This window comes from Clavelina lepadiformis, chromosome 4 (assembly GCF_947623445.1).
Source record: "Clavelina lepadiformis chromosome 4, kaClaLepa1.1, whole genome shotgun sequence".
In the NCBI taxonomy this organism is placed as follows: Eukaryota; Metazoa; Chordata; class Ascidiacea; order Aplousobranchia; family Clavelinidae; genus Clavelina; species Clavelina lepadiformis.
This window is the reverse complement of record NC_135243.1, coordinates 1983970-1994888: the sequence shown is the minus strand read 5'-3', so window position 1 is coordinate 1994888 and position 10919 is coordinate 1983970. Positions and strand designations below refer to the sequence as shown.

At 37.2% G+C, this 10919-nt stretch overlaps 1 protein-coding gene across 1 annotated transcript; it reads left to right on the top strand.

Moving 5' to 3' along the window:
- Nucleotides 1–3210: 3210 nt before the first annotated feature.
- On the top strand, nt 3211–6747 carry LOC143451776 (corticotropin-releasing factor receptor 2-like). The gene is made up of 8 exons (XM_076952502.1): nt 3211–3346; nt 3476–3610; nt 3801–3880; nt 4131–4252; nt 5054–5226; nt 5818–5909; nt 6046–6267; nt 6676–6747. The coding sequence occupies exons 1-8, from the start codon at nt 3211–3213 to the stop codon at nt 6745–6747; spliced, it is 1032 nt and encodes a 343-aa protein (XP_076808617.1).
- Nucleotides 6748–10919: the final 4172 nt, after the last annotated feature.

The following is a 10919-nucleotide window of genomic DNA, read 5'->3' as shown; positions in this document are numbered from 1 at the left end:
ATCAATTGCTATTGTTGCACTTAGTGCAGAAGTGCACCGTCAGTCTGTTCACGATGTCTCGATTCGAACAAAGTTAATATTGTTGGAATTGGAGTAGAATTTGTTTGACCGTCAATACATCGTTGGTTCTGGTGAAAATCCAACACAGCGCCAACAAGTGGGGACTAAACTTACAATGAATCTGTTACCAAATGACTCGTTACCTAACAACAACAACAACAATGGGAAGCTTCAGCCTTTCTACGTATTCATGTTAATACACAATTCTTTTATAAATTTTTTTTTTAAATATTGCATTTTTATAGAAACTTGTTTGTTGACTTATACATAGTTTGATGTAGGATCTGCTTGACGTCAGAGGCGGTATTGCGAACGCACCTCGCAAGGATTTAGTTTCTCGTAAGCGATGCTTTCACTCACAAATTCCTTCCGAGTTGTACCGGAGTGCTTCTTGGAAGGATAATGAGGTTTAGTGGCTCGTAATATTTACAAGTTCTTCGTCAGACCACCCTAGAGCACATTGCGAGGAAGTAGGCTGCTTAGGGGAGTATATATGACGAATGCTTCGAAACAATTGTGTCTTTGATGAGGTTAACAGGAACAGATAAAGCAACATTAAAATGCTGTCCTTTCATAACTTAAAAATTTTCAAAAATTGTTAAATTTAGTTGCAAAATTTTCCTTGTGGAGTAGTTGCTGAAAGGAATGGTTTTATTGCGACACAATTTCCCACAGTATAAAAGAATCTAAAAATACAACACTTCTACGGGCAAGTGCGGACGAAATCTGACACTAAGGCGTTAATTTAACTTCGCGATAACTTTCGTACTGTACTTAACGATTTTCTTTAATTTCCTTCTGTAATTTTCACTCGTAACTGGTAAAAAAATAAACTTTCCAGAAGATAACACCAAACGAGCTCTTTTACAATTATAGGTTGAAAAGTTCTCGTTTGCAAGAAGACACGCGAAACTAGACACTCAGAAATCGTGGTTTATAAAAAAAAGATGACTTAATTGTACAAAATTACAATCCGAATTTTGAAGATCAAGATTGCAACAAGACAATTGAGTAGAAAAATGGCATTATTGAGTTATAAGTGAATACTTAATATGGCCTCAAATTTACACTCTAATTGGATATACTCCAACTTCAGAAGAAATGGCATCACGCAAAATTAAATTTTCTTCATATAGTAGTTTGCCATATGCTTGGGTAGTTAGTTCAGTGCAGGGCTGTAGAGTGATGCGGTGTCGTGGCGGATTTATAGAATTGCATTGATCAAGCTTGCCGTGTTTATTGAAATCTCTTCTGAGTTGTTTCTTTTATGTTTGCGGTCCGTTGCTTTACTCGAACTTTTAATGTTAGACTTGCATGTTTCAGTCATGATTGTTTTCGCTTTCTGTTTTCCAAGAAAGATTTATAAGTAAGGAATAATGAAAGATTTGCAAAGTCTATATGTTACAGCCACAGAAAGTCCACATCTTGTTGAAATACAGTCGGATCCTCTTAATTCGGACACCGGATAACTCGGACAACCGCTTTATTCGGCCAAAATGCTCGGGAACGGAACAAAAGTAAAAATTGAACGTAAAAAACTCCAGTTAATTCGGACAATTCTCCGCTTAATTCGGACACAGGTTCGCAATTCCATCGTTAGGTTATGAACTTATGATACAATAAACAGTACTTCGTTCGTTTTAAGACAAGATGCAATTGCATTATGAGCGATTATGGTGAAACAATGACGATCAATGCAGTAACAATCGACAATGAACTCATATAAGGCCGTGCCAGCTTCATAGTCGCTTTTACTATACTTTTGCGTCCATCATGTAGGACAAAATTGTACAGAAAAGTTTAGCACAAAAAGTGAAATTGCTCACTAAAGTAAACGAAGACGTTTTATGCGATCAGTGCCAGTTACTGCAGTATAGCGCAGCTGCAATTCATATATTACGCAACAGTACAGTATTTTAAATGCGTTTTTTGCCTTTATGCATGACCATGAAACGAACAATTGACTTTCCGCTTAATTCGGACAAAGCCGTTTCTCCGCTTAATTCGGCCAAAAGTGAGCGGAACCAAAGTGTCCGAATTAAGCGGAGTCGACTGTAAAAGCAACAGTTGTAGTGTGAGGTGTCTGATTTATAACCCGAGCAGAAGATATGTTCAGGGATTAATGGGTATGCTTTTGTTAATAAAATTAGTTGGGATAAAATTAAACAAATTTTGTTTGCTTTTTTCTGCATCAGCTATAGGCCTGTATAAGAAAACTTTCAATTAAGAGATTTTTCAAGTAATGAAGTCATTGAAAATGATGTCATTCTCGTAAAGATGAACGTTCAAAAAATTCCAGTGGTCTTGGTTTTCTTGGCCGCACAGGTATTAAGTCAAAGTACAAGATAGGTCATAAAATATGACGTCTTATGCCTAATTACCGGGCCACGTCGCTGTAACTTGCATTTTCACGTTGTCAAGTAACTAAGATATATATAGATATGTAGAGCTGTTTATCAATGTGGTTATGACTTAACAATTGTTGTAGTTTATAACTCTACGTTTATTTTTGATCAATCACACTTTCCACCAAAACAAAACCAAGTGTCATTTTCTGCTGCTAGTTTTCAACGAAAAAGTTCTATCAGAGATTCAACAATTTATCTTCAACCTTTTAGTAGTCATGAGCGTCTTAATGTTTCATTAAGTCTGCCATAATGTTGGCGACTTTGACTAAATCTTAAAATAAATGTAAAATATTCAGAGCGAGATACAGAATTGATAGAAATAGAATTGTCGTTTAGGAAAGATTTTTCATATTTTATTCTGAAATAAGTAAAACTAGTTGAAACCGAGTCATATAAAAAATTAAACCAGAAAAACCTGTCGTTCATTCGAACTGAAATACGATTTAAGCCGCAATGACGTAACAAGGATCGGAAGTAACGTGGACTATGTATCATCGCTGTGAGAAAGCGAGTCTTCCTTTTCTTACGTCACTTTCAAATATCAACAACACTTGTCGTGAGTTGTACCGAGTTGATAGACTTTTAATTTTTGTATTTTTCGTCACTTTTATTCTTTTCTTAGTTGATGGTCAGTGGGATCACTTCAACAAATTTGGACAAAATGTGTGCCAATTATAGGTAATCGCTTTATATCGAAAATGATGTCATAATAGTTTTCTGTGACGTCTTATTTTAGCCGAACATGCTACTACTGTATTTTGTATTTCCTATTCGACCCAGCAAAGAGCCCCACGATAAAGAAATTGAGTTTCTGGGAGAGAAACAGACGAGTTGCGTCATCATTGCCAAATTCTGTCAAAATTACACCAAAGTACCCGGTAATATTATGACGAAACAATTTCTTGTTTCAATCTCAACTAATAACCACGGAAACAATTCTAATTTTTCACAAAACTAGAAATACTCGATATTTCCACAAAATTTTCACCTTTCTTTCCTTGCTAAAGGTCACTGCCCTTACGTCAACACTCACGTGACCAACATGAATCCCCCGGATGTCTGCTTTTCCCAAACGCTTGGTGGCGGCATTGCCTACACGAGATGTTTTAAGAAGCTCAATGGAGTTCATTACAACAACTCATGTATGAGGGTTTTAACCTGGACGACATTAAGTTATTCACAGTATACTTTTTATATTCTCATTGCAATGGAGCTGCCTATATCACTGTTTACAAATAGATAAACTTAGAACTTTATATGACATTCGATAGTCTACAAGGTTATCGATGAAAATAAATGGAACATTTATGAGTTACTTTCTTTGAAATCCAGTTAACGCGACTCGCAAGTGTGAATCAGACGGAAAATGGTCTCGCATTAATTTTACTGCTTGTCGTCCCATACCGGCCTTGGTCAGTTCTGCATGAATGCGTTTACATAAAATTTTTATAACCTGCATGGATAGATTTAATAATTCCAGAATAACAACAAATAGAACTTACATTCAATTAACTTTAAATAAATTCAATCAAGATTCAACAAACTTTATCAATTTATATGATCAAGATTGCTTGTTTCGAATTATATGATTCAATACTAACATCGCATCGGGTTAGAAATTCTTAAATCTAAAAAATTGTTAACACGATTTTTAAATTTCAGAGTGACCCTGCCGAAGATTACGTCAATACCCATCTCAAGATTGTCGTCATGATAACTTACGTAGGCAGGGGACTTTCCCTCTTCACGTTGATCATCGCTTTTTTACTCTTCTGGAGACTCAGGTACATCTATGGCGGACGACATCGATTTTAAAACACCGCGATAATTCGATTTAGAGGTCATTGACCCCGTATTCTTTGATCTCAGTCTTAGCCGTTTGAGACCTTGAGTCATAATTATACTGTGGCTTCAAAGTAAATTCAATTATGACCTAAACGTAGTTTGGGAAAAATCACAGCGAGGTGATGACGAAAATTCGTGGCTTTACGCGATGGAAGTTCTGCAACGATTCAATTATAATAAGTTGGTTATAAGAAAGTGTATGGTTTGTATGTTGAAAGTTAAAAGACTAATGTGAGAAAAATATCTCTTGCATAGGGAGGACTCTATGGCATAAACTCTATGCTAACACTTTATAAGCTTACAAAGCATTAAGTGAAGTCCAATTCTGTTGTTCTCTTGGCAAAAAAATAGGTTATTTCGGCTTTATTACGGCATGCATACGTCATTTTGTTTACGTCATCACGTTGTAGAAGCATCCGGTGTTGGAGAAATATCATTCATTGGAATCTTGCTACGTCACTCATTCCACAAAACGTCATCTGGTTAATTCATAGTTTCTCCACCAGCTACCAAACAAGAAAAAACAATGAGGTATTTTGACGTAATTAGTATGACGTAAACGATATCTTATGCTTACCATTACTCTTACAACGAAGCTAATTATAATGTTTAAGTTTAAGTTTAATTACAAATTTACGGTTTGTTGTATCGACATTTTTTGGTAAACAAAATATCTTTATATAATATGTGCAAGTCTGCACAATTGTTTACGCCACTTCTTGCAAAATTCGCGGCACAAGGGCCCAGGTTTGGTTCCAGGTTCTATGTCGAGTCCTGGCCGCCATCTCCATCTACTCTCAAGTGGCCACCTACTGCTGGATGTTCGTAGAAGGCGTCTACCTTCACATGATGGTGGTCATGGCTTACACGTACGACAGGTTCAGCATAAAGCTATACATGGCGCTAGGTTGGGGTAAGTCAGAATTAATTACAGTTGCTTTTATCAATATTTCGATTCCCATTTTAAGAGTCAGTCGGTTTCGACCTACAGTCAGTTCTGAAGAAATAATTATTCTTCATCATACATTTATTTATTTTTGCCAAAGTTTGGTGACAGGGTATCATGGTCACGTGGAAATATCAACGCTACCTACACGCATAGTGACTATTGTGATGTCAGATAAGTCCATTGTTACCGCCATTGTCTTTGGCTTCTACAAAATCCTTTCCAAACAACAGACTTAGTCAGGTTATTTAATGTCATTTATGTCACGCAACTTAAAAATGGGCCGAATATTGACATTCATCTTTTATTGGGTTCGCGTTTCCAGTACGCTGACATCCTACAACTTGTCCTAACTCTTTTAGATTGCGCTAGGAACGTTTTGTTAATAGCGCTGTAGGAGTATAAAGGAGTCTTTTGCGTTTTTATACGTGATTCTGAGATGTTGCATAAACCAAAGCTTATACCTGTTTCATTAAGCTGTTTGTATCAGATATGTTCAGCACAAAATTTCATCGAAAACATGTTAATTACTAATAACACAAGATGTCTATGACGCAGGCACACCAATCCCAATCACGGTTATATGGGCGGTGTTCAAAGCGGTTTATGAGGACAAAGAATGCTGGATGCAGAACCCGACAGACACCTGGGTCGAATATTTCTACCAGATTCCCATCTTTGTCTTGTTCATCCACCACTTTGTCTTGTTCATCCAACGGTTCATCCACCATCAACCAAGTAATTTATGACGCTTTGGAATTAAAACATTTATTTCCTTCTAAACAGATCAACGCGTTGATAATGGTGAATGTCGTCCGAATTTTGGTCACTAAACTCATCAAGCAGAACTCGCTGGAGAGTGCAGTGACGTATTCAAAAGCAGTAAAGGCGGCTTTCTTTCTTTTCAACCTTCTTGGAATTACTTACATCTTGTTTTTTCTCAATCCGGGAGATGGCGCTGGTGAAATCGCTTTCTTCTACGTCAACGCCATCTTTCAGTCATTTCAGGTAAATTTGTTGATTCCTTCGATTGTGCGGTCAGAATTGTCTTTCATCTGCGAATTGCAACTGGCAGCTTTAACTACATGTTTTACAATCGCTAACTGCCCATTATTGCGCTTCTCTACCATTTGTGTATTGACGTCATAGCACTCTGGTGTTTCACTGACGGAGCCATAAATGTTTTGATTAATGCATTTCTGACGAATTTGGTAGAACTTATTGTTTTCCATGACACGGCAGGGTTTCTTGGTCTGTTTGATTTATTGCTTGAGTAACTCGGAAATTCTGAACGCGATTGGAAGGAATTGGCGGAAATGGCGTCACAATACAAGACTGCCCTGCTTCGAGAAAGACCTCCGTGGTATTGGCTGATGTTTGATCTGCAACTTATCAAATATTTTTTAATAAATGAAGGTTCCCCCCATCCAGCCACAAATCAAAGATGTCATGTCATTACTTGATTTGAATGGCCTGCTTGGCTTATGACGTAACAGTCACGTATTAAAGCATGATTATGACTAAATTTAGTGAGACGTCACTCGACTCAATCCATATCACCCACCACTCATTTCCACGTAACCGTCAAGCTAGACAGGCATTGTGACGAATCCGGAACTGAAAGACCAGAACAATTACCTTCCCACCAATTGCACTCGATCATTTTGCATGAAACGGTTGCTCCGACGCTCCATCCAGCGGAAAACGAATGGTAGGAGCACAGTGTATTACTTTGTGGCATCATCCCTGCTTAATACCATGTACTAACTAAATGCCTTTCATGTAAGTTGTTACGTCACTGTATTACAAAACCACCAATGAAAAGCTTCGATGACGTCACACCTTGCGAACATAGCAAACGCTGTTACACGTCACACTCAAGTAATTACAAGGCGAGAAAGCAAAGTAGAAAATGCTAAAATAACAATGCAGTGTGGTAGTGGATTAGATTCAATGATTCTATATTAGCGGTCATATGCACATAGAAACATTATTAACAACCATAACATCATGTTACCAATCATCAATAGTTTGAACATAACCGACAAAGCTAATGATTTGGTTAAGAATTTAGCTGTTGGTTGGTTGGTGATTATCAAATTGGCAATGACAAAGGAAAAAAATATTTACTTGGAAAATCCAATAAATAGAAAATAAATAAATCTAGAAATAAATACAAGTCACAATCTATAAACAAAAGAAATCAACTCAACTCCCATAGTCTGAAAAACGAGATTCATTTCCTCAAAAATGATGCAATCTTTGACTTTGTTGCTCCACCAAATGAGCAATACACATAAAGTATTGTCCCGTTTGACCTGATCTTAGTTGGACAAGTTGTGACAATTTGATTTCAACATTCAGAGTAAAAAGTTAAAAATCTAAGAATCATATTGCGATGATGCCATGATCCTTCCATAGAAACCAAACGCTGGGAGAATATGGTGGAAGGGCAGGTTGTTCTGTGTACGGCGGTGGGACTGAAATATACAAATCAAATTGAATCACAGAAACACTGTGCTGACTCTCTTGCCCAACCGCAAAGAACAGCTTAAGATAATTGGAAAGTAAATCAACCTCAAAATGTACCATATTTGTCTTACAACTAAATAAGAATCATGAACTTTAGAACTCCAGTGAAAACTTGTAAATTCAACTTAAAGTATCACGTTAAGCCTTGACTTTTGATAGAAGGAATATCACAATCCAGAATTCATTTTCATAGGATTGATCCCAAAATATTACCTAGTGCTTGGACGTTGGAGACTGCACTCATGCCGTCATATAGGCATCATACCAGCATCTGCGCCAATTGTTGTCGTTCTGCTTGATTGACACCTTCAATATAAGTGACCATCGCTCGAATTGGACAGTCAAAGTCATTTGAGTTCATCGCTCTATAAATCTGTGATGGAATAAATGTGCAAATTAAAGCAAAGCAGAATGCCATGGAAAATAGTGAACTCCAGTCGTCAAAACTGAGAAGTTGAAAGGAATTCTCAGAGTTGACTTGACACGCACCAATTATAATCATAACTGAATCCCACGTAGAGCAAATAAGACCAATTATTATCACTTCCGCTTTCAATTATGTCTCAATAAAGACAAGAGTCAAGGAGTCAAAAGCAAAATGAAAAGCAGAAATAACAAAGAAATCAAAAAATCTTGCTTTAGTTTGTTGTCCGCATATTTTAATTTCAAACCCTGCTTCAGCAGAAATACATGGTTGGTTGCTTTCCACATTAAACATCCGACATGTGGCGCCCACACAAAGCAAACTTACCAGTAGCTTTGAAAAGTAAAAGAAATATTTCCAAAACCAGCACCATTTTGACAAGTGAATTTTGTCCAAGGAACTGTGGTTTTAATTAAGGACAAACTCCAGCATGATCTTAATTATTTCAAACCGCATTGTGAAGATCAAAATACAGAGTTCTTAGTTACGTTTGAACGAATTTTGATTTCCATAACTCCATTAAAATCTAATGTTGGAAGAAATATCAGACTTACACAGTAAGGTGGTCCGCACAGCAGCATACACGGAAAGCATCCTATCCACACGAGGGGGTTGTAACACTCATTGAAGCGTTGGCGAAAGTTTGTGATGCAAAAATTGGAGCCCTCCGCAGAGTAGGAGCCGGAAGATTGCGCAAATCTTGTCTTGTACCAGGCCTTTAAAGCTGGTCCAACTTTGACCTATGCACGTCGGTAAATATTTATGAATCGCACAGATATCCAACAATGACCAACACTGTGATAATGATATATCATTAAGCAAGTTTGACAATTATCAATGCACTATGCACTATCCAGGTGCCACAGCCTTTGAAACGATCACTGTAACTAATTTTCAGTGCTTTAAACGAGACCGTATAGAAACTGAATTGTTATGTAACGTGCAAAAAGACGATTAAATAAAGTGACAAAAAAATATTAGCAATTAAATATAAAAAATAAATATAAAAAATTTTTTTTCGTGGCATCTTCTTTAGATTTGACAAGTAACGGTTTGTTTGCGAAGAGATGCGATACAGGGAAAATTTGTGTTCCAGGTGGGAGATCCATGCTTCGGGATTGAATTTCCAAAAGGTAGAAAGCTTGACGTGTGAAAACAAATCGTTTCGCGAGGTATTGTCCTGTGTCCGCACACTTGTCTGTAATTTATTGTCAGCACCCAGACCAGAGGTTCCAGCCACCTCAATGCTGGAGGGATCTGACGATTGTTCTCCGTTTCCGCTCGACATGGTCGTATCCTGAATTGACTCGTCGGGCCGCGGGGTTAATCGTGTGCTAACGTGGTACTTTGACTTAGTTTTGCCTGGTACTGAAGTAACTTTTCTTTGTGTCGGCAACGGTTTTGACATTTATCAGAACCGATAAAAATTACGACGACACCACGAAAAACATTTCGGTCCCGAGAGAACCCGAAGACTTTGTTTGCCGTTTAGACTTATATTCCATGTAGATCCTTTCTGAGTTACCGGTGCCAGTCTTTTTGGGTGGCAAGATCTTTTCGATCGCCTATAGGCAGGGTTGCCATCAGTCTCAACTCAAAAATAAGGACGACTAGAAAATGAACAAGAAATACCACCTTAAACAGTGTACAACAAGAGAAAGCAACCAATGTTTCTAAAAAAAAAGCAAGGCACTATCTGCATGTTCATAATTTTGGTATCTCTTTGGTACAAAATGGTATCGTAAAGGTGACAAAATGCCCAAAATAAGGACAAAAGTGCCCACCTCCGCCCTAAAAATAAGGACGAAAGTGAAAATAAGGACATTTCTTAGAAAATAGGACAAACATATTTTCTAAGACACGGACCTTTAAAAATAAAGACAAATCTTAGAAATAAGGACGGTATGGCAACCCTGCCTATAGGCCTACTTTACAATGGAAATTGTCGACACGCTTTGATTCTTTTTTAAATTACAAACGTACTGAGGGTTGGATTGTGATGATTTTGCTCAGGGAAGTTGCACATGAATTCTTTTACGAGATAAAAAAATTTGAAAATATTTTGCCTAGTCCTTATTTTACAGCGGTTTGAATCCTTCTCCCTTTCCTTGTCCAATATGACATCTAGATACGTTGACAGCGAAGAATATGACGTAAAATGCGTAAGAACTTGCGTGTAATTTGCGACGCGTTACACAAGCTAATTCATGTCAAGCAAAGTTTAAAAGAATCCACTAGAAATAAATACAATGCGAATTATTACATTCAAACATTTACTGTAATAAAATTCAGTGTGTACACCGACGCTGCGTAAACCGATTTTTACTTAATGAAGTAATCAATCACCAATGCAATAAACAATTAATAGTCCAAAGTTTAACCATTTAAAATCACTGAAAAGGTCGTTCATCGTGTTGATATAAAAGAATGCGTGTCGATTTATTTTTGGTCAGACGACAGACAAATAGAGTCTAATTAACGCTTTGAACTTCCTTCGGTGACAATATTGTTCAATTTTTTACGTAAACATATGCCCCTCCGCTTCCCTTCATAACAACGTCACAAAGCCTGAAAATTGCTCGTAACAAATCTCATGGTTGCAAAATAAAACAGCCATGGCTACATTACAAACATTTTTTTCCATAAGCAATCGCAAGCAATTCAAGCATTACTGTGGAATGTGTAATTTCGTCGTCGTTCTTCT

Bases quoted from the DNA above. Each gene is read 5' to 3' on its own strand.
- LOC143451776 (XM_076952502.1), top strand. From the start codon at position 3,211: ATGCTACTACTGTATTTTGTATTTCCTATTCGACCCAGCAAAGAGCCC. The intron at 3,347-3,475 runs GTAATATTATGA...TCCTTGCTAAAG, and splicing joins AAATTACACCAAAGTACCCG to GTCACTGCCCTTACGTCAAC. The intron at 6,268-6,675 runs GTAAATTTGTTG...TAATAAATGAAG, and splicing joins CCATCTTTCAGTCATTTCAG to GTTCCCCCCATCCAGCCACA.